General features: G+C 39.0%; 1 protein-coding gene across 1 annotated transcript in view; it reads right to left on the bottom strand.

Annotated features, from left to right (window-relative positions):
• The window catches only part of MYB (v-myb avian myeloblastosis viral oncogene homolog), a 29,666-nt gene extending 7,490 nt beyond the window's left edge, over window positions 1–22,176 (bottom strand). Inside the window, exons 1-15 of the mRNA XM_012735260.1 lie at window positions 22,129–22,176; window positions 19,503–19,620; window positions 17,370–17,441; window positions 15,720–15,812; window positions 15,263–15,483; window positions 12,378–12,612; window positions 11,113–11,193; window positions 10,650–10,754; window positions 9,107–9,358; window positions 7,907–8,272; window positions 6,308–6,450; window positions 5,196–5,310; window positions 4,980–5,105; window positions 4,070–4,180; window positions 2,339–2,446 (exon numbers count right to left, since the gene is read on the bottom strand). Coding sequence (XP_012590714.1) covers window positions 2,339–2,446; window positions 4,070–4,180; window positions 4,980–5,105; window positions 5,196–5,310; window positions 6,308–6,450; window positions 7,907–8,272; window positions 9,107–9,358; window positions 10,650–10,754; window positions 11,113–11,193; window positions 12,378–12,612; window positions 15,263–15,483; window positions 15,720–15,812; window positions 17,370–17,441; window positions 19,503–19,583 — 2,109 coding nt within the window. The 5' untranslated portion in view covers window positions 19,584–19,620; window positions 22,129–22,176. The remainder of the gene's footprint in view (window positions 1–2,338; window positions 2,447–4,069; window positions 4,181–4,979; window positions 5,106–5,195; window positions 5,311–6,307; window positions 6,451–7,906; window positions 8,273–9,106; window positions 9,359–10,649; window positions 10,755–11,112; window positions 11,194–12,377; window positions 12,613–15,262; window positions 15,484–15,719; window positions 15,813–17,369; window positions 17,442–19,502; window positions 19,621–22,128) is intronic.
• Window positions 22,177–24,017: the final 1,841 nt, after the last annotated feature.

The raw sequence follows: 24,017 nt of genomic DNA, 5'->3' as shown, positions 1-24,017 counted from the left end.
TGTATCTAAGCAATGCTATTTTAATAACTAGATATGTAATCAGATGATATAAGTTGAAAGTATTTTATGTTTTGGAATTTAAAAATATTTTGGGAATCATATCTACTTGTTTTAATTAAAAGCCCTATGACAAAAATGCCTTAACTGCTTTGCTAAAGTCCAATTAAACATTTGATTTACTATAAGAACAAAATTACAAAGTTATAGGTTATATAAAATAATCTTAAATCTAAAAGCCAGATCCTCTGACAAATGCATTGCATGTTCCAAATATAGCATGCCTAAGAAATCTGCATAGTGAGGTGGAGCTGAATTACCAGTGGAAATGTATGATAAGCACTATGTTTTAAACAAATGATATCACCTACATAAATATAATTAAATAAATATTATGTCAAATGCTGAGAATGTTTTTTTAATATTTAGAAGCACCTGATTCATTTCCCAATTTAGAAATCACATATTTCTAGGGTATCAGAAGATAGATGTCCATGACTTAAAAGGGCTATAATTTGTGAATATCATTCATTCATTCAGTGACTGTTTCTTAAAATAATTGACCTGTTATAGCAGGTTATTAAAATTCATTTTCTCTGATAAATCAGTAAGCCATGTTACACACTGAGTACACACTGATTTTAAAATTAACTTACAGGCAAGTTTATGATTACTTGATAAGCTAGAGATACTAGAAAATATAGACTAATAAAATAGTTACTATTTAAGCTTGGATTCAAGAAAACTGAAATGTCCATCAAATAAAAAACAAATTATGTAGATAATAAGATCCCAAATTGACTTTTTAAAATGCAATCATTCTAATCATTTTATTTAAACACTATCTGATTAGAGCAAGAAATTTTAGGATGCAGTTTTAGTAAATAATCAGGGATTTCAACTTACATAATGATGATTGATAATGATGAATGATTTGGTTTGCACTTTGAGATTTAGAATGCACTTTTTCTACACTACTAACTGTACAAGTTGAATCCCAGACTAGGTTCCAAAGTATGTGTAAAACTTCATCTAGCTTAAAGTACAAATAGCATTAGTCAGATTCTGTGCTCTGGTAATGAAGGGTTAAGTAATTTGGAGAGGAAGAGGGAAAGTAAAACAGTTTCTCCTTTGGACGGAGGATAGGCTACAGATAAAGTTGTGAAATGGCTGACCTTTGCCTTCATGTCCTTCTTATCCCTTTTCTGTGTCTCTCTCATGTCTCAGCTGAGTTTGTCCTACTCATTATCTCCCGATCCTATATACCACCTAATCTTCTTCTCTGGGGCCTACAGGCCTCATGGACCCAGGAGCAACTGAGACTCCCCACATATATGGGTTTCCCTAACCCACACCCTAGTCAACACTCATCTTTCACCAAAGCAAGAGGATCAGACAGAGGTCACAAGGAAAGCACTTTGATGGAATTAAGAAACAAAATAAGCTTATAAGCCCTTCCAGCTGTATTTGTATTATTTAAAAAATGTTAAAAGGCACAAAATCTTAAAAAAGGGAAGTTTCATGTTTCTCTCCATTTGGGGAGAGAAAGCCTATCATAATGATAGGCAAGTTCTTTCCCTTACAAAGCACACCCTCTTGCTAAGTGTCTTTAAATTCTCTGTTGATTCCACATTCTCTCTTGTGACAGGGTTCATGTCCTGTCCATGGACCATGGGGGAAGGAAGGGAGGGCCCTGCCCCTGGCTGGACACTAGGCTATTTCATGTGCAAAACTGCTTTAAATAATTTAGGGAAGCAAATTTGCATTCCTATTTACATTTGATTCAGGATTAATTTGGAATTTGTTGTGTTTCATCAATATACACCTACTTCAGAGTTACAAGGAAAATCTCAGTGTAAAACCCAGCAGCAGATGGTCGGCTACAGATGAGTCACACGACAGTGACAGCTGACTTTCTTATTCTGACAGTTGAATAGATTGTGATTATTTTCTAGCCAGCTAATTTCAGTTTTTGTTGAAAATCTACACAGTGTCTGAGCTTTGCTGGCTTAGTAAGATAGCTTCAATAATAAACATTTGGAATGAAGATGAAACTCTATCCATACATGGCACAAAATACTTAAAAGCAGAAGGAGATACTGATCCATCCCCAGTAAGGAGTGTTTCACATCATCCTCTTTTGGGAACCTGCTCTAATAAAACCTTCCAGCATGTCCCATGTAAGCAGCAATAAGGGATTTTAGTTTTTTGAGACATCAAGAATTGTTTCAAAGCATCACCCCACTCATGTCTAAAGTGTTTTTTTTTTTTTTTTTTTTTAAAAATTTGACAAATTTTCAGTGAATGACTTTTAAGATAACAATGTTAGAACAGTTATTACCTGCATGGGACTCGCCAGGGACCTGTGTTTAGGAACTGTAAAAGCTTTGAGAACATTGTCTTCATCTTCTGACACTGGTGTCATTAAAACGGAACTTGTAAGGATATTCTAAAGGGAAAGGATAATTTGAAATTTAAATGAGGTTAGATAATATGAGAGCTGACACAATCCTAACAATTTAGAAAGTTGATTACTACAAAGTGGTATATTTAGCATAAAAACAATGCAAGTACCTGCCAGAAATTCTCTCCCCAGTAAGTCAGGAAAATTCAACCATACACTAACTTTAGTTTCCATTGTGGCAAACAACACCAAAACAAAGTTTGAGGCCCCTACATAATTCTGGGAAAGAGGTAGGCACTCAAAAAACACCTGCTAAAAAAATTAATAAATACATGCTCTTAAAAATGAAAGATTATGAGTTTCTGGCAAGAGTTGTTTATTTCCTATCATGGTACAATGCTACTTTAGAGCTACAACTGAAGGCAGTATAGTATAATGGCTCACAGTATTGAATGTGGAATTATGCTTTCTGAGTTCTAGTCCAGAACCCTCACTAATTAGCTATATAATCTTGAGCAAGTGACTTACCCTGCCTGTGCCTCAGTTTCCCAGCTGGTATAAAGGAAATGATAATGTTACCAAACTTATTATGAGGATTAAATGAGTTAAGGCAGCTAAAGGTCTTAGAATAGTACGTACCACTTAGTATGCACTGAATAAATCTCAAATCTCAACCGTATTAGCAAGAGAAAAGAGTAACAGTGACAAATTACATACTTCAAAAAAAAATACTGATACCTAAATACTGGAAAGAAACAAGCTATCAGGGCATGGAGGAGACATGGAGGACATGGAGGAACCGTAAATTCATTTAATAGGTGAAAGACACTATTCTGAAAAGGCTAGATACTATATAATTCTAATTATATGACATTTGGGGGAAGGCAGAAACATAGAGAAGGTAAAAATATCAATGGTTCTAGAGGTTAGGAGAGAAAGAGAGGGAGGATTCAATGAAGCACAGCAGATTTTTAGGGCAGAGATGGATGTAAATCACTATAAATTTGTCTAGACCTATGGAATGTACAACACCAAGAGTGTACACTATTGCTATTGGGGTGATGATGCATATCACTGTAGGTTCACCAGTTACGATAAATGTCCCGCTCTGATAGGGGATGTTGATAATAGAGAACGCTATGCATGCATGAGAATAGGAAATCTCTGTGCCTTCAGCTCCTTAGTTGTCAACCTAAAACTAGTCTAAAATATACACTCTATGAAAAAACGGTGGTAACCAAGGCAAAGCAATATTGGCTACACAAAGAATATCCACTGTGGACACCATATTTGGCACTACATCAGATGCTACATAAAACCAAAAAAAAAAGACAACTTAGCAAAGATGACACTTAGAAGACAAATACATAAAAGGAAAATATATAATGCAACATTGCATTATATATTTTGAAAATATACATCCTTTTTTCATGGCAAGATGTATATTCACACAGCAAATTTTTAGGATGGATTCTCAAATCATAAGAGGGTAAACAAAGTCTGTGATGGAACAGAATCTATTTCCAAAATATAAAGAAAATCTCAACTTCATAACTTCATAAGTAGCGAGACTACTTAGAAATGAGATGTCTTAAAGAGTGCTGAAACCACATTCCTCACCCAGAATCCTGTGAGGTTCCCATCACATAACATATGGGTGTGACTTACTGGCACATCAGCCACAGGCGATGCTTGTGTGAAAAGCTGTGTGTTCAGACTCTCCGCTTCCCATTGGTTTGAGCAGAAGAAGTTTCCTGCTTTATCAGTTGGAGATTCCACCTAAAAGCAGACAGGAAATACTTCGTTATTTTTAGCATAGACCTACCCATAAAAAATTTCGTCTTGAGTAAATTTCTGTAAGATGAAGACGGTCTGAAGATCTAATATACAACACAGTAACTGCAACTGATAGTGCTGTAGTATAGAACTGAAATTTGCTAGTGTCCTCCTAGGAAAAGGTATACATATATGTGAAGTAAGGTGATGGATCCTTTCAGTGAAGAATGCATCCATTAAATAAGCACACTGTACACTTTAAATCTCTTACAGGTTTGTCAGGTACATTTCAATAAAGCTGACAAAAAGGAAACTATGGCAGTCTCAAAAACACTTTTTATGAAAAAAGATTTAAGAGGGATAAATCTAATCTGCTGGGGAGACTCCTTGCCACCATGCTAAAACCTTGAACTTTGCCAGTTAGATTCCTGTTCTTTTATATTATGCATTAAGTTTATTATTTCTTTATTTTAAATTTCAAGTCTCTGATATCAGAAAATTAAATACTCATGTATTAATGGTATATCCATATATATCACTGTGATAAAAAAAATCACAGTAAAGGATATTTCTTTTCCCTGTACACGTTCTAGCTGTTTTCTGTTCAAACATGAAGCAGATAAAAGGTGTGTGTCTTCCCAAATGAACAGTCACAGGCCTGGGGCATGACACTACCTTCTAACTGCATCTTGCATGAGAATTGGTCTTGTTACTTAGTGTGAAGCAGACACATCAGGGCTACCCACAGGGACGAAAGGGGGCCAGATTCACAGCTGTTCCTTCTACAGGTTCTTCTGTTTACCTCTTGTTTGATCTTCTTCAGTAAAGGTGGTCCATTCTCTTGGAACTCAGCAATAATTCCAGATTCATCAGATTCCTGTTTGATCACATCCTGTAGGTCATCAACTAGATGAGATGGTGTCTGAGGCTAAAGAAAAGAGTATGTTTGTTGCGATTAGAGGGAAAAGTTGTTTGTATTAGCAAATGAAGTAACTCCAAGAATTTTACTAAAACTTACTAGCATCTTAAGGGGGCCATATTTAATTTCTTGAGCTGCGAGTGCATGTTTGAATGGTGTAGGAGTTCTTGGAGAGCTTTCTAAAATTGACCTTTTGATAGCTGGAGTTCTAAAGCTTTAAAAGGAAAACAAGGATTGGTTCAATGTTAAGAATAATATATATTTCTTACATTCCTCTACCTATTGTATTTAATATTGTTTTCTACTGTATGAAGTAAGTTCAGCTGATCTGAAATTGAGTATTCTGGGTAATATATGTATTGTTAAGAAAAAGACAATAAGACAGCACATATTTTCAAATATTTCAAAATATTATGCACCAACAACTATGAGCATTAGAATACTTTTCATTTTTCTTCAGTAGTCTTGAACACAAGTAGTATCATCTTGATCTTTATAATGACCATAAGTATTATGACAATCTGATGTCACTCGTGTACAAATTAATTTTATCAATTCATTAAAACAGGACCCACAATAGGAACACATGCTAACTTTTATAAATATACTTCTTATACTTAGAAATAATAAAATGTCATTTTATTTTAAATTTTCATTGATAATTTCTGCCATTTCTTTGAATTGGTTAAGACTTTCCTGAAAACAAATGACTGCTTAATCATTCTTTAATTTCTAATCATAATATTTTTGGGGATATCCGGAGAGGTCCTAGCCATGGAAAAGCTTCAAAATGGAAAAAAAATAAGATTGAAAAAACATGAACTAAGAGTCATATTCATTTCTATTCTGAAGCTAATAATAAAAGATAAAAGGAATTTGAAAATCTTGTTTTCACTAAAGAAAAAAGGTCAAATAGAAAACATACAGAAAAACTGAGTGGAAAAACTATATAAAAGTACCTCTGCATATATAGGAGACTTCGAAGTTAACTACAAAAGGCAATTTAGTTTGCATCCAAAATTCCACCTTTGTGCTTGGGATGGACATATTCAACATGAGAATACATGTAATAAGGCACATACAAGTGTGTTCATGTAATCACATCCATATAAATGGATCAGACATTTGGGAACTATTAGGTGCTATTAACTATGTTCTATATTCTGTAAATAAATAAGATCAATAATTTTATCCTTAGACCAAGAACTTACAGAGTATTTTCCTTTTGAGTCTTCACAGTCTGGTCTCTATGAAACGGCGTTGTAACAGTCAATTTGTGACCATTGAGAGGGGTGGAAGTTAAAGAAGGCATTTCCAAATCTAAATTTTCATGATTACTGGAAGTATTAAAGAACTAAATTTTGGAAGAAAGAAAATTTAAAGTTAAAAAAACACTAACCACTGATTCTTTATTGAGCTCAACTTAAAAATCACAACTTCTAAACAAGGAAGTATAGTTTACTGACTCACTATACAAAATGACAAAGATGTTAATGAGTACGTAGTGTTGGAAAGGATATTGTTTTATTTCAGTCGAACACCCAAGATTTTGAGTGATTTCCGAGAAATAAAATCTAGGGTTAATAATGAAAAGCTTGCAAAATCTAAGAAAATAGTTACTATGCTATATCTGCCACTCTTTATTAACATTAAAAGTGTTAAAATGATGTTTTGAAATTATCATCTCCTTTTTATAACCCTGTTTTCTCTACCCATCTACAAACCATTATTATAGATTTACATTATGTGGAAATTTCTTGAATGGTTGTGTCTCTCAGAATACTGATATTTTGGGGAAATAATACGTGTTCCTCAAACAGTTCCACATATCACAGTCTTTCAAGACATTCACAATGCACAACCTTTATTAGGCACTAATAAAGGTCCTAAAGGTCTTGTTGTAAAGAAATTAAATTTTAACTTTGTTTAATTCAGTTTTCCACATGCATTCAGATGGTTTTTGAAACATTTATCAAAATCTTGCAGAATTAATATTCTCCAGAACACAGTCTGGAAAATACAAGCAAAAAACAAGATTTTTTTTTTTTTTTTTTGGTGGACACATCATTTGTTCCAACTGAAAGCTGGTCTTAAAAAAAAATAAATAAGTCAACAGACTTAACTGGATAACTGTTTTACAGTGCCAAATAATTTAGTTCAATTATTTTAAAAAGAATACAAGTAACTGATAAGAATTATAATCTCTATGCTTAAAAAATATGCAACAAGAATTTCATTGGCAAAAATGATGCTAATCAAATATTATGGTATTCATGAGAGTCAATGTTGAGAAAACTGAGATTAAAACTTAGGTTATTTTACTTAGGCATTTTGTTCTTTATCCTCTTCTAAAATTTTCCCATTTTACACTAGGATCTTGAAAATTTCTAATTGCATCCCCAACATTTTCTAAAGATAATTTGGTTGCTCCTCCCCTGGGTAATTCACATAATAATGTTTACAAAGAGGCAGAAACCATTACAATTATTAACAGTTGCGAAGGAATGGGAGAAGAAAAAGGGACAGAATGTTAAAGTCTGGTGTTGGAGGAAGTAAAAACATACTCCATGCAACTAATCATCTTCCCAATCACCAAAAAGAGAAAGAATTATGGCAAGATCATCAGTCAGCCTACTAACAGCCTAAACTTGGGGACACAGTATGACTTAGCAAACACTAGATTCAAGGACAAAATGAAATCAGTGAGGGTATCAGTAATTAGTCATTTGTTCCAAAGGATTAGTTTCTAGATGATTAAGGCTCAGGTGTCTGGTGAACATTAATAACAGCTGTGCAGAAATTTGCTCTACCTGCGAGGGGGAGAAGGGTAGGCTTTTGACAGGGGAACGCTTGGGAGGTGAACTGCTGACGTCAGCAAGTATGAAGGAGCTACAGTGTCCAGTGGCTAAGGGGCCACTCTCCTGGCCCCGCTTTTTTCGGAGGATGACCAGTGGAATTGTGCTGTGCCTCGCAGGAGGTGAGGGCTTGAGCGAGTCAAGTGAAGCCTCACTCAACTTGCGCTTGTTCACCCTTGTTCTAGGCTCTCCTGCAGGTCTAGTCACATGGCCCTCTCTCTGCTGAAGCTGTAGGGCTTTGCCTGTGTGATGTTGGCTAGGTGAAAAATCTGCTTCTTCAAAGAATTCAAAACTGCTGAGATCACACCATGCTGAAGAATCCTGAAACAATGTGGGAGGCGCAGAATTTAAGACAGTGTGTGCCTGATGTGCGCCATCACCTGAAACACAGCACTGAGAAAGAGATGCTGAATGCAAAGAAAACACCAGGTCTGCTTGTTTGACTTCTTGAGAAAGAGCTTCACGGTTAGCAGTTGTGCTGCTGCATTTTGTGAGGGTCCACCGGGTGGCTCCAAGGCTGGTTCCCCATGCGAGCTGCCGGGACCTCCCAGTAATCTCTCAACTGCATGGCACTCAAAGCGAAAAGGAAAACTTTTCTCGATAGCATGCTCGGGCAGCACTCATCCCTTGCCCAGTGACCAGGCAATCGTGCTTTCTGACCAATGGGGAAACCCAGGAAATGTATGGAGGGTCTGCTTTTTAGGTGCTAAACTCAGCTTTGTTTCACTAAAGACATCTCAGGAAACCAACCGGGACTGCACATCAATAATCAAAGTTTTGTGGAAAAACCAGGTACCATCAATGAACTTAAAGTCATTTAAAATACACTGAAAAAATCCATAAGCACTGAGTAAACACAATTATTTAGGTACGATCTAAAATGCAACCCCCCCCAAAATAGTTGAAAGTAATTCAAGTATCATTCTCACAACCCAAGCCCTGCTTATAGATCCTGAACTTCTCTATTTAAAAAAGTATGCATTTTGAAGGCCAAGTATGAAAGCTACTTTTTATCTAGGGAGCCTATGAAATCAGAACCTTGAAATCAGAATTAAAACTGGAATCAAGCTAAACAACATGATATTCACTAGCAAATGGCAATGGTTTCCTAATTCCCTTCCAAAAACATTAACTTGCCTTAACCCTTCTACTTACAGAATCTATAATTTGAAGTGTTTCTGCAAATTCTATGACTGTTGCCTTAACATCCAGAATGTTGCCTTGGTGGACGATCATGCACCTGGCTGGGGAGGCACTTTCCTCAGGTAGGGAGCCAGGATCCACTGGCAGCGATGGCGTGGAGTGGAGTTCCTCCAGACAGGAAACAGGTGCACTGTCGCCATGAGGTCTGGTGTGGTCAGCAATGGTGCTGTGCCACCCAGGGTAGCTGCATGTGAGGTTCTGTGTCTACAGAGGGCGGGGGGCAGGGGTGGGGTAAGAAAGAGGGGGGAGAAGAAAGGGAGAAGGAACTTAGCAATGAAATTGCACAAGGTATTAGATGCTGTTGGAGGAAAGATAAAAGCAGTTGCATCATCTAAAACTTACGCCTCTGAAACAGTTGTCAAGATGTTTCCTTTTATCAATGCAAGACCCTGCTTTTTGATGGTGGCAGTGTCTCACCGACACAATCACCTTAAATGTCATCCTAAGACTGCAACTAGAGGGATCCTGTTGACAAGGACATGCCAGTTCTCACATGCAGTGTCTTATTCGAATGTAAATGCCAACAGCGCCATAAATGCCATGAATTAAGAGATGCTCAGTTCTTAATTCTAAGTTAGGAAAAGGCTGGCGAATTCTACAGATGTGCTTTCATCGGTATATATTCTTGTTGCTTCTTTCCTTTTCTAATGCTATTATTGCACTGATGCCATGAAGGGCTGCCAAAGCAACGTGGTTAGGAAAGCAGAAGAGCAAACTAACAGAAGTCTCCTTTCAGCATGACCATGCAACAGGAGAAATTGCAAAACATTAACTAAAGTTAAAAAGTGGTTGGACATTAGACACATCATCATTGAACCAAAAAGAACCTGATCCCTAAGAATAAAAACCTTATTCCTACTGAGTGTCACAGTTACTCTCTTTTATAACTCTCTACATGCATAGCAGTTAACCAGTTTGCTGCCTAATCATTAAAACAGACTCAAAATTCAGTAATGGTCCACAGAGCTTTAATGCATGCAACAAAAAACAGTTCCTAATGTTATTGATGGAGATTATAGCGATGTTTTTACATGTATATACTGAACCTCCATAAATCAGATTTAAATTATGAAGTATGAAAATCTAGGTTGAGAAAATAAAACGAAAAATCAAATGCATAGGAACTGTACAGAGACACAGCTTTGTGGGGGGGGAAGAAAAAAAATTTCATTCATTTTATCTTGGCTAGTCTTGAAATTGATTACAACCCTCCATTCTACTGAAGACTGAAAACTGATGATGACAGTCACAATTGGATTTTGAGTTTCCACTGTAACAAAAATGTACTTCAAGGTAGTCAGCATTACATTCTAATATCAACTACATTGTATTACAAGCAGCTTCTCATGTTTCAATATTGTTAATGGATATACAGAGACTTGACTGGTGTCATATTTAGAAAAGAAGGAAAGACACGAAAAGCACTGGAGTAAAGCTGCTGTCTACCCACCCTCCCCATGCCCATTCAAGCACAAGGTCACTGTCATGTTCTTACTGGCACAGCCTGTTGTCCTTTGATTTCATTCTCAGTTGACATTAAGAGTAACTCTAATTCCTTTATTCGCTTTTCTTTCTCAGGGTCTTCATCATTATAGTGTCTCTGAAAGTGAAAGTGAAGAAAAAAAGACAAAATCCTGATCAAAAGGTGTAAATACAATGGCTGTGGCCAGCAGTTCACAGGGACCACATGAACCGGTAGGTTTAGCTGAGGCTGAAGCACATGCTGACCGGTGAGTTATTTCAGTTTATAACATCAGACAGCCTGAGAACTGCAGAGCAAATTCACTCTAATAGAGATCAGGAGATTGCTGGCCAGAACCCCACCCACCCCTCTCCACAATTTCCTTTGCTTTGACTTCCTTCGTCAAGTAAAAATTATTGTTTAGCTGAAAGAAATAACTTGCGCCACTAGCAGCAAGAATGAATTTCTTTATGAGAAGTTCTTGAAATGGTCTCACCTGAATGGCCGCAGCAGCTGGCTGAGGGACATTGACGATATTTACATGTAACGCTACGGGGTATGGGACATGACCGGAGACCTAGATCACAAAGGCAAAGCAGACAAAGGCCTAGTCATTCACCATTACCTATGCCTCAGGGGACTTGGCTCCCTGAATTTTGCTCTAGACAGAAAAAAAAAAATCCATTGAAAAAACTCACTAAACCAAACTTTAATTTGAAATTTTAGCTAGGCCTTTTTAAAAAAGACTATAGAGTTAAAGCATCATAAAGAATAAAATTTAAAGTACTTGTCAATCCTCAAAGGAAGTATTCTTCAATTAAAGAAAAACACAATGAAAACATAGTTTAAATACATTCATGAATATACAACAAGTTTTGATGGGAAAAAATGATACCACAGCTGTTTATAAATAAAAATGACTTTCTGGGAAAAATGAATTTTAGTAAAGAGATACTCTGATTGGTCATTCATTTGAGACCTTTCTGGAGAGTCTGAGTCAAATGCAAGGAACAGAGAGAGTAAAAGCTACTTATGAATATGTTTTGCACAGAATTTGCATGTGGGTTCTTTTTTCTTAGGTAAGTTTCATCATTCATTGTTTGTCTTAATAAGAAATTTAAAAAATTTTTCCTCTTTATTCTTCTGCCCACCCATTATAATATTTCTTTCTCTCATTACAAATATCTAGAAATGAGAAAGGACTCACATTGATCCACAGGAGCTTAAAGGGAGACAGAGTGGTGTCATATACTCCCTCCTGACTCATAGTAGAACATAAACACTGACATTCCAACTAAATCACCACTAGAATCAAACTTAGAATTTCATCTACCCAATTTCTATGTCAAACTATCTCCACTTTAAATGTAATGTTCCATTCATTTTTCTTTCTGAAAGAAAAATAGACTACAAATGCAATTCTATTCCTTCCTTCTTCTTTAGCCATGCCTGATGGAGTAGATTTTATTTAAAAGCTAACTTCAAATTATATTTGAAGCAGCAAGTAGGATCACACAGCCTGGACTGTAGTCTGCATTATTTCTGCAAGCTGTAGAACCTGCACCAATCACTAAACACCTTCATTTCTCAACACATGTCAGGGATGACAGAATCTAGCCCTGTCTACGTCAACAGGTGTTGATGGGTGTTGTTCATGAGCACGTTTTGGACACTCTGTAAGATAAGCAACTGCAAGATAACCTTCCTATCTGGAGCTAAAATAACCATTTCTCATTAGCCAAATTCTAAGGAATGGCTTACATTTTGTGCCTCAGAAATGTGGTAATAGGAATACTCATTATTCACTGAGGGCTGGCCAGTTGGAGGGAGTTGAGTTGACGGTGGAGCATGAGCAAAACCCATTAAATGACTGTTCTTCTGAAAACTCGTGGCCACTGTTGGCTGGCTGGCTTTGGAAGACTCCTGCAGATAACCTTCCTGTTCCACCTTCCGACGCATTGTAGAATTCCAGTGGTTCTTGATAGCATTATCAGTTCTGCACAGAAATATATCACATAAAAATTTTACAAAACAAAAATTTCAATTCTGATTAGAGTTAATTGACAGAAAACTGTTTCTAACAGAGACCTTTTGGTCCACTAATAATGCTTTTTTTTTTTTTTTAAGATTTATTTATTCATACGGAACTGGGGTACAGGCTAGAGATGTGGAGGGTGAGAGAATTCACCAGAGACAGAGAGGGGAGCAGAACAGGCAGAGCGATGAGGTACACTGCTGAGGGGAGCAGCGGGCGGGTCAGGAGAGATCTGCTTCACCATGTGGATCTCCTCCAGGGCAGGCGGGAATCGAGCTCATGCGGAAGTGGCTTTAGCTTCTTAGTGCTGTGCTTTAACCCGCTGCGCCACCAGGGAGGGCCCGCTTTTTGTTTTTTTTTAAATTGTTTTCATCTCTACCTCCCCAAACCAGGTTTCTCTGCATACTTATTTAAAAAACCAAAGATTTCCCTTAATTACAAATATGGAAGCTTGCAGTCTGCTACAAACTAAATTTTGAGAACTTTTTTTTTTTTTTAAGATTTTATTTATTTGTGCATACAGAACTGGGGTACAGGCCAGAGCTCAGGGGCGGTGAGAGGCCTCACCAGAGACAGAGCGGGCAACAGAACAGGCAGATGGTCAAAGTACACTGCTGAGGGGAGCAGCGGGCGGGCCAGGAGAGGTCTGCCACACCATGTGGTCACCTCCGGGGCTGGCGGGAATCGAACTCATGCGGAAGCGGCTTTAGATTCTCAGTGCTGTGCTTTAACCCGCTGAGCCACCAGGGAGGGCCCAATTTTGAGAACTTTTAACCATATTGTTTCCTTGATGAAAGAGTGTTTCCAGCCCTCCCTGGTGGCGCAGTGAGTTAAAGCACAGTACTGAGAATCTAAAGCCCCTTGCGCAGGAGTTCGATTCCCGCTAGCCCCGGAGGTGACCACATGGTGTGGCAGACCTCTCCTGACCCGCCCGCTGCTCCCCTCAGCAGTGTACTTCGTGGATCTGCCTGTTCTCTTCCCCACTCTGTCTCTGGTGAGGCTTCTCACTGCCACTGAGCCTCTGGCCTGTATCCCAGTTCTGTATGCACAAATAAATAAATCTTAAAAAAAAAAAAATTTAAAAAAAAAAAAAAAGTGTTTCCAACACAACATTGATGCTTTTTTCCTGACTATTTGTAATAGAATATAGAGTTCTGTCTGGTGTAGAAAATTGTTGTTTTGAGTGTGGGTTAATAGGGCCTACCTGCCACAACAGGCATTTAATACAGCCTAGTGAATGACAATGGTACTGCTGTCATCCTCTGTCCACTCTTTATCTTGAATGGCACTAGCCAGAAATTCTGAATAAGAAAAAACATGAAAAATCCCACAAAACGTGCACTTTTCAAGAAATACCCCACTGGACTATGGTGATGGTACATAGGTGATTTGGTGATGGGAAACCCAAGGGGATTGCAACTGAGATGGAAAAATGCACAAAAATATGTAAAAATAAACTAGTATAATAATAATAATAATGATAGTAATAATAAAAACCCATTTATTCTATAACCAGACAGAGGTGAGAATGAAAGATGAGATTCAGAAGGGAACAATGTTAACCTCCAATATATTCTCATGCTGCACAGCATTTTTATTAAAGTCTTTCAATTTTCAGGAAAGCAGTTTCTCAATTCAAAAAAACCGTTTTTAGCCTCTCTTTTACTATTATGATGGGGGTGGGGGAATGTAGACTAAAGAAAGAGGAAGTTCAGTAGCCCCTTAATTTTTTAGAAGACTCATCAGCATATCCTTTCAGACCATGTAGAAGAAAAGGCTTCCTTTTACCAAATTCTTGAATTCTCTTATACTGAATCATGAACAAGGATATGCTTTGGAATATCACAGAAGAATACTACATAATCCAGCAGAGTCTGGGTTTCTTTGAAATGATTTTTTCTCTACTTTTGGGTTATGAAGCTCAAGAATGAAAATATTTTCTATCTTACTTTTTTAATATAAGATTTATAGTAAAAAGAATTTTTCCAAATTAAATAAAATCTGTCATAACTTTACAAGAGGGGATAAAAATGAGCTTCCATAGAGATGATGGATGAGGTGATTTTTGTGCCTCGTTTGCTAAAAAAGAAGCCATGGCACTGATATTTTAAAACCTAGAAGCAGCATGATGATTCTAGAAATACACAATTTCTTTCACCAAAAGAAAAAAATTCAGCCAAGTAGTATAATGAAATGAATGCTGTATTAGGACAATGGTGGCTGAGGTCCTTCTGGTCAATTAACCTGCTGTGTGAAATCTGTCAGCCCAGAGACAAACCATCTATTCCCAGTCTCCAGAATGCTTTCACATCCATTTTACTTGATACTAACATTGACCCTGTGAAATAGGTTCTTACTCATTTTGCAAGTGGGGAAACTGGGACCAGGGAAACCTGGATGATTTGGCCCCAGGCTCACAATTGGGTAGATTCTGGAAGTCCTTGACCAGATAAACCTTAAGGTCTCTTCTAATTCTAAAAGGTATGAATTTACAAAGAATGGATACTTATGACTGATAAAATATAATGCACTCACCATACATTTAAAGCAGAATGTTCAATACCCATGCCCTTATACTTCCCTCATCAATAGATTGTGTACATATTATTACCGTCCAGGCAGTAGCTTTGCGATTTCTGCCCATCTGTTCCCCAGTCTCTTGTGTGCCTGGTAAATAATTCTGTCTTCCTCTTCTGTCCAGGAGGTTTTCTTAACTTCTGGATTCAAGTGGTTATGCCACCTCTCTCTACATTGTTTTCCAATTCTCCCCTTTAAGTGCTTGGCAATCACAGACCAACGTTTCGGACCGTATTTCTGTACAAGCTCTATCACCTTCAGACAAACACACAAAAATAACCTATGTTTTAGTGTATGTAATGAATCAGCATAATCATTCTGTTACAAGAGCTTTAGAAAATTTCTAAAAATGTACTTTCATTCATTGGAAATATGGGACTATTCTTCCTGTTTGCACACTGTACCTGTCTCCTGCAGCTGGGAAATATTCAACAGAGATGTTTAGGGAAATTCTCAATTGTGATTCATATGTCTGTGAAGAAACAACTTACTCTCTGATCTTCTTCTTTGGTCCAAGGACCCTTGATGAGCTCAGGGTTTAGAACTTTCTGCCATCGGTGCTGACACTGCACATCTGTTCGATTCTAGGCAAATAAGATTAAGTATTCACTGTTATATAAGCATGATGTGATAAGCACATGAAGACTTGTTATAATATGAATCATTCAGAAACAAACATGGTGAAAACATTCAAGGGTAGTTAAGGCATGTTCGGAGAGCCCATCCAACCCTCATTATTTACAAATTAAGAATATACGAAGACTATCAAAATGACATCTAAAATTAGAAGCACTGTCTCCTGAAGAAAACAAGTCTTCACGAGAACCAAATGATCACCATGCTACACATATGGTTAGTAATTTAACGTAAGTTTAACTGGAGTTTGTTGCATATGGAAATAGCTACATGGGCAGAGACTAAGACATGTTAGAGATCCGAATTAATGTGGGACTTTTATGGATACCCTCTATAAGTATCTCAGGTTTTGCTTCTCATTCAAAATAGGGGATATTTGTCAATTCAGTAGCATAGCATTACTATTGCAGTAACAGATGAGTAAGAGATACAGGCCAGAAAAGTTGAATAAGAGACACAGCACCCTAAATCTTGTAAGAAGGAAATGACAAATATATAATTAACTATAGAAGGAAAAATAAGGTTGGCATGGGGAAAGAAGCATCTCTTTACAACTTACTGTATTGCCTTAGGAGGAGTAGAGAATAGCTCTTGATATGGACTTTGAAATATGAATAGAACATTCTAGATGATAGGGCCATGAGGAACAATAGCCCAGAAGAGGGAAAGCAAAAATGAATTCAACTAAATGTGCTTACAGAGAGGAAATAAAAAACAAAACTAGAGTGGTAAACTGGGGCCATACAGGAGGGCCTGTATGTACCATGTTGAGGCTGTTTATATAACAGGTAAAAATTGAAGTCACAGTTGTTGGTTTTGAGAAGATAAGATATAGTTGCACTATAGGAAGTGCTAGCTATCATTGGTCCTTGGGACACATGAAAAAGTAAAAAATCGTAAGCAGGGAAGCCATTGTAATGGTGCAGGAGGATTTGTCTAAGGAAGGACAAATCCACGGAAGAAGAAAAAGAGGGAACCAGAGACAAAGAAATTCTAGATTGCTTAGCAAACACTTGGATGTAGGGAATATTGAGAGGGTGGGGTGTGAAATAAATCGAGAAGGTCTCCAAAATTTCAAACTGGGTTACCCAATATAGGGACTCTAAAAGAAGCTATCACCCAGCTGAGTTATCTACCATATGAAAAATCATCAGAATACTAATACACACACACACACATGCATATATACATGTATATATACACATATACATGTGTATACACACATACACATATATGTATATGTATGCACACATATATTTTCCAAATATATGAAAAGCTAAAAAGCAAATATTTAAAATTGTTCTAAAACTTTATAATTTAACCATTTATTTAGAAACATCACTTTAATAAGAGTGTGATATAAGCTATAAGCTATGGATGAGGTGTTTCTTCCCCTACTTCTTCAAATGAGCATATATGTACTATCTTAATAATCTCTTCTAGAACATTTTATTTAAATATCTGGGAGATTTCCTTTTACAGAAACAAAAAATGTACTAACTTACCGGGAGATAATTGGCAATAACTTTCCAGTCATCTGTTCCATTCTGTTCCACCAGCTTCTTTAGTTTTTCATCCTAAAATATTTAAAGGTAATCCTAGTATGTCAGTCATTATAAACATGACAGTTGTTAGCATGAAGGGGGGGAACAATACCATTATCCAATCCAGAAAAAAAAAAACTCTCAAAAGCATCCATCTGCTACAGATACTGATGTAACATACAGGCTGAGAGCACGGACTTACAGTCAAAGAAACCAGAGTTTGAAGCTGGACTCAGCTATTGATTAGTTGCCTAAGCTTGGGTAGATCATTTTGCTTTCCTGGCTTAGCAATTGTCATCCATGGGAATGCAGATGTCAACAGGGTTACTTGGGCATTACATGAGATAATTATGTAAAACATTTGGTGTTCTGCTTGGCACAATGAGTGTTTAATATTTTGTAATAGTTGAATGTTTTAATTGGTGGGAAGAAATAATGATTCCCAAGTTATATTCAGTAGAAATTTAACTATGACAATAAATAGAATCTCAAGAAACAAGTAGCTGAACTTCTAGAATTTGTTACTACAGTTCCTTTCATATAAAAAAAATAGATCACATTTCTTAAACTTGAAGGCACCTAAGACATAAGAAAATAACTTAGGTTTTGTATCAATGTATTCACAATTTAAATGAAGCCAAACTTAGGAGAATACAAGACACTAGACATCAAGGGGAAATCTTTCAGTTCACAAATGTCCACTCAAAAATGTTCTTTCAAGCTAACAAGTTCCTTCCTGTTTCTGCAAAAGAAACTTTCAGACACAATGTGACCTGTATGAATACAGACAAGGGAGTTAGGAAGTCAGAGTTAATGACAGAACTTCTATATCATTAAGGATCAATAAAGTACACAATTTCCACGGGTAAACTATGCATTTCCTATGGACTTCACTGGAAATCCTATCTGGATGTTAATAGGGACTGTGGTCTAAGTAAAAGCAGGGTGGACTTAAATGGAGTAAGAGTCAATTCAATGTACCATAACATGAAATGCTCTAATATCAGCAGCATTTTTTTTGAGAATTTAAAAGAAAAAGCAGCCATTTCCATACCTTAATAATTTTGCTCCTAATCTATTTTTACATTTCTAAAAAGATCAATCCTTTGATAAAAAAAAAAGAAAAGAATCGAGAAGTAAATATATCTCCATCCACTCCTGAATTCTTTTAGACCAGATATTCATTTATGTGGTTATGAAATATATTTCAAGGATGTTAAATGAATCCTTAAAATGAGAAAAGTTCTGTGAGCATTTTGTTTCAATGTTTTGTTTTTGGAAGTAGCAATTCATTAATTTCTTCAGCATACCTTTGTTAACAAAGTGAGTTATATTCCAGGAGCCCCAGTGGGTGCCTGAAACTGAGGATGCAACTAAATTCTATGTGCTTTTTCCCAATACATACGTGCCTATAACAAAGTTTAATTTATAAACTAGGCACAGTAAGAGATTGACAACAATAATAAAAATAACATATACAATATATTGTGATTCAAGTCATGTAAATACGTGCATGCCTCACTCTCAAAAGAACTTACTGTATTTAATATTTTCGGGCTGTGGTTGACCATGGGTAACTACAACTGCAGAAGGTGGACAAGGGTGGACTACTGTATTCTGTTTCCATGTCAAGCAATTCTGAGTTCCAGAACACAAAAATGAACAAACGTTTAACCTTGCCCTCAGCAGATGTATAGGCTACTGGAGAGGAATATGTGTTGCAGCAACAGTAAATATGAACATTTAACCACTGGTTGGAGGATGCATCCAATTTGTCTGGAAGCTAAGGATGACTTCAGAGAATAAGTGGTACACTCAATGGTGATAAAGAAGGAAGAAGTTGTGGGGCAAAGGGACAAGAACAGAACAGGTAGAGGGAAACAGATGAAGCAAGAGGTAGGCCAAAACCTTCAAAGAACAAATAGCTTTGAAAAGTGATATAGCCTACATGTAGGCGTGTAAGCAGTAAAACAGGGTGAGATTTTAAAGATCTCGATTCTGATTTGGAGCCCCTCTAGGTTAGCTGGAACTTGGTTCTTCACAATTCGCTACACTCCAGGTTTTCTTCCATATCTTGATAATGTCAGTACTTACCTCTTCCCTGGTCCACCTGGTTTTGCCCAAGTGACGCTTTCCAGACTTGGGAAGCAGCCCATCGTAGTCATGGTCACACATCTCAATGTCTTCATCATCCTCATCGCTACTGTAGATGCTGCAGAAATAAAAATAGGCAATTGTGGATTGAAACAAGAAGATTTAAACGATTGAATTACAAAACATACACAAAAACTCCTCGACGATCTTTTCAAAGGCTACACAGATAAAACTGAGAACTTGCACAACAAGATTGTTTTCTGCATTCTATTGCTCTCGTTCTATAAACTGGTTCTGCTGTTATTGGTATCCACAGATACGGCAAAGGACCTGGCACTTTCTTATTGCTCTGCATGTTTAAACCTGCTGCTTCTGTTAGACCAGTGACAAGTTACACATTTGGCAACCTTCCAGCCAATGGAGGGAAAGTTGAAAACAATGTAAAGGACAATCAAAGGAATGAGAATCCATGTCCTTTATATAAGTACACAATCAAAATCTTTGGCTTACATCACAGCATTTCAACAATATTTCCCAAATAAAATAAACAACCCAATTGTGTTATTCCAATGGGAATTGATGCTATATTAAGAGAAAAAAATCAAGAAGTAATACACCTGGAAATATAATTATAGTCATCCCTTAAAGATTAGAAGATTAAGAGAATCTAAGAGGAAAGGAGCGAAAAACCTGAGGCAGGTAAGACCGGCATGTGATCAAACTGCTTTGTAAATAACTTTACTATCAAACAGCTCAAAACTCCAGACCAAGTTGATCCAATTTGTGGTTATATTGACAATACTCAATTTCCAGATTAACTAGGCCACTTGATAGTCAGAATCTTACTTACACTTTTGTTTTTTCTATCTCTGACTAATTAGGATTTCAAGTATCTTAAAATGTACCTATTCAAAAGTAAGGGATTCCCCCAGGTGGGTTTAAAAAGAACTGCTAAAGTAATGTTATACTCAATATCTATTATTCATATAGTGAATAAATGAGAATAATTTTTACAGCCACAGTTTGCCTTTCTTATATATTTAGTTATATGAAGAAAATTATACTATCTTAGAAACTTCATTAAAATTTATCATGAGAATATTGAGTAATCCATCAAGCTGAGTCTAAAGCAAATAACAATACAAAGCAATATCATAAATGCAAATGATTTTAAAATGAAATCTATATTCATAGCAGGTTTTGTTTTCCCTAGCTAACTCACATGTGTTTATTACTGATCCTCTAGCAGTAAAGCAAAAGTGTTTATCAAAAATCCTCAAATTGAGATTCTTATCATTTAAAACTATTACTTTGGGCAACAATCTGAAAGACCAGGAAGCAGGATGACAAGTAGGATGTGATCCAAACTTAAAATACCACTACAGAAAAGGCCATGAAACTATAGTTATGATCTATAATTTCTTTCATCTAGTGTCCTTTTAAACACGAGCTTAATCCTGTTTCTCACTGTCAACAAGAGGATCTAAAGAACTTCTGGTTAATAATTACAACAGCTTTTCTTAATAAAAAACACAAGCATCATAAGATGTTAAAAATGCTATTATAAGCCCAGCACTGTAAGTCAGTAAGTCAGCATTTTCAAGATTCATAGGGAACTGTTTGGAAAGCCCCCCAATGAAGTGGCACCTCTGTGAAACATCAGGGATACGAAGAAAACCACAGTTATCTGAAAGTAGCATATCACAGGTTCAACTCAGCTTAACTTTTCAGGTTTGACTGGATCTGGAGATCATCTTTTCAGAACAGATGACTGACTACATTTTCCAAACCAATAATTGGGCACCTCTCCGCAATAGCTAAACACTGAAGAAAAAGCAACATATTCCGTAGCCCATAGGGGGCAGCAATGTCAGGGGAGACAGAACAACTGCCCAGTTGGACTGGGGTTCTGGAGGCAAAGGTGCCAGTATTAGTACTGCCCCCACCTAGCTGCCAGACTTAGGCATATCACTTCCTCTCTCTCAGGACTTCAGTTCCTTGCCTGTACCTAATAAAGACCTGGATCCATTTCTAAGCTACTTTCCGGAGTTATTAAGTGACAACTCCATGTCTTCTGCGTCTTTTAAAAATTAAGCACAGAACAGAGATATGCAAAACTAAAGTCTGGGTGGGGAAAACGTGGTGTCTCGGGCAGGTATTGAAGCGGCCATTAGGGGAGCTGGGCGCGCCCCAGGCAGTTCACGCTGTCAGCTCCTGGATCCATCAGCAGACTTGGTTGGCACCGGGACTCGCTTTGGCATTCGATTTCCTTACTCTAAGTCGTCCCTTTAGTAGAATGATTAATTTCTACTAAAGACCTGAAATAACTTTTCCTTTATCTGCTCAGACAAGATCTCAGACCCAACAGTCAGAGAACTTTCAAAGTTTGATTTCAGGCTTGATGCACTCGATTCCCCACCTGCTAGACCTGGTGTGGTTACAAGAGTACAACTATGAATATTACATTCTATCAAGGAAACAAGCCGTGCAAAGAAACGAAAAAAGAAAAAGAGGTGTTGGGGGTTGGGAAGAGGGAGGGGAGCGGGAGGAAGTGTCTTGTGGCCACTACTGTGATTCTAGAAAAGGGGTTCAGACTCATTTCGCTGACCTGGTTAATAATCCCTACCGAGTTGACGCTCGCCTTGCAAGAAACGGCTAGGAGCCCGCAGCCGGGTTTCTCTTCCCCTTGCAGCAGGTTCAAGGCTCCCGCCCGTCCGGGCCACCTCCCTTCCTCGCTACCTGGGAGTCGCAAGGAACCTGCGCGGCCCCGCCCCGCGGGGATCAGTCGCGCAGTCCTCGAAGCCGCCACCACTTATCCTCTCAGCACCCCTTCCCAGCTCCCGCCTCCTCTTCCCAGTCACAGCTTTCAAAAAGTAAAAATAAAAAAATAAAAAGTGACAAGTGACCTCGGTCGCTCTACGGTTAAGTCCCCAGGCAAAGATGAACCCCCTCAAGCGCCTGCACCTCCACCCCGCGCAGTCGGACCCAGTGCCAGGCTTTTGGAACCCGCACCAAGCCCCCACTCCCACCCCGGTTGTCGCCTCCCCTTTCTAAGGCGCCCAGCTAGGCCTTGGCTCTGCTCCCGGCGCGGTCAGGCCGGGCCCCAGGGTGCTGCTGCAGGACTCACACCCACGCTCTTGGCCACTTTCCAGCACCGCGCGGGGTCGAGAGACCGCGGGTTAAAACATACGATGTACAAGTCGGGCCAGAGGAAACGGGAGTGTAGCTGCTTTGCCGGCTGGGGCTTTCTCCCAGAAGTCCTCCACAGGGGTCCCTCTACAGGGTCCCGCCGCCCTGGAGACCTCGCCGCCCTGGAGACCTAAGGCGGCGGGCGCCGTGCGCCGGGAGCAGCAGAGACCAGCGTCCACGTGTGCGCGCAGCGCTGGGGAACCCTTAAACTAGGGTAGAGCCCGCGCGGATTGCGTCCCCGTTGCGCGGCAGCGGCCTTGGGTGCTGCCCGCCTCCGAACCTTTCTTCCCAGTGGCGACTGTGACCGTCGCCAAGTGGCCTCCTCACCCTGTCCCTCATAGGGGGCTGTGGCGCATCCAGTCTGGAAAGTCCAGAGACCCGAGGAAGCAGGAGCTCCAGCAACTGACAGTTGAGACGAATCTTTGCCTCCTCCGCGTCTCCCTCCCCTCGGTCAGGCCGAAATGTAAGGGGACTTCACTCACCATCCCACCAGCCTCCCCAAGTGCGGTGACATGTGCGGCGCGCGCCCGCGTGGGTGTGTGTAATGTTTGCATTAGAAACAACGTCCCAGAGAATAATGTTCAGAACATATAAAACAATTTGCAAGTGTACACTTTCTCCTCACCCCCCCCTTCTTTCCAGCCGCCTGTCAGCTGACACTTTTCCTTGCCTCCATAAAGAATGAATGAAATTTAAATGAACTACCTGCAGCTACTAAACAACCCGGCATTTCCCCTGTATCTGCCATATGCTCTGCACTTCCACGTCCAAACCTAGCGCAATGCATCCAGCGGTTAGGCTGAGACTCGCTCCCCAATACGTGCGGCACCCAGCCAGGGATCCAGTGGGTTCCCCGGAGCAGGTGGGCACCACTCTGCCCCAGGCTGGAAGGTGCTGCTTTTCGCCCCCAGAGAGAAATGTATTCCCTTGCAACTTGCAAAGTGAGCCGGAGACATGCTTCCCCAAGTCCGGCTACACTTCCCGCAAAGACCCTTCCACTCATCCATCTCTGGAGCGGCTTCTGCTGCTGAGGCAGCGGTTCTAGGTCTTCTCAGCATCTGACAGCCTCGTAGAAGATCTGGGATCGAATTCCCACCTGCTTTCCCGGCGCACGGCGCCCCGCGCGCCCCCGCCCGCGGCCGCCCGCTAGCCCGGGCCCCGGTGCTGCCAGTGCGTCCAGACGCGCGCGCTTTCCCTCTGATGCGGCCTCTTCCCAGACCCCCCAAATCCCAGCCTTCCTGCCCCTCCCCCCGCCCGGGACTTGAGACGGCCCCGCTAACTCGCGGGCTGGCGTCGGGGTCACGGCTGCGGGGATCCGCGGCCCGA

The sequence above is a fragment of the Condylura cristata genome, unplaced genomic scaffold (assembly GCF_000260355.1).
Source record: "Condylura cristata isolate star-nosed mole 26May11 unplaced genomic scaffold, ConCri1.0 scaffold00001, whole genome shotgun sequence".
Lineage (NCBI taxonomy): Eukaryota > Metazoa > Chordata > Mammalia > Eulipotyphla > Talpidae > Condylura > Condylura cristata.
This window is presented reverse-complemented; position numbering and strand designations above follow the sequence as displayed.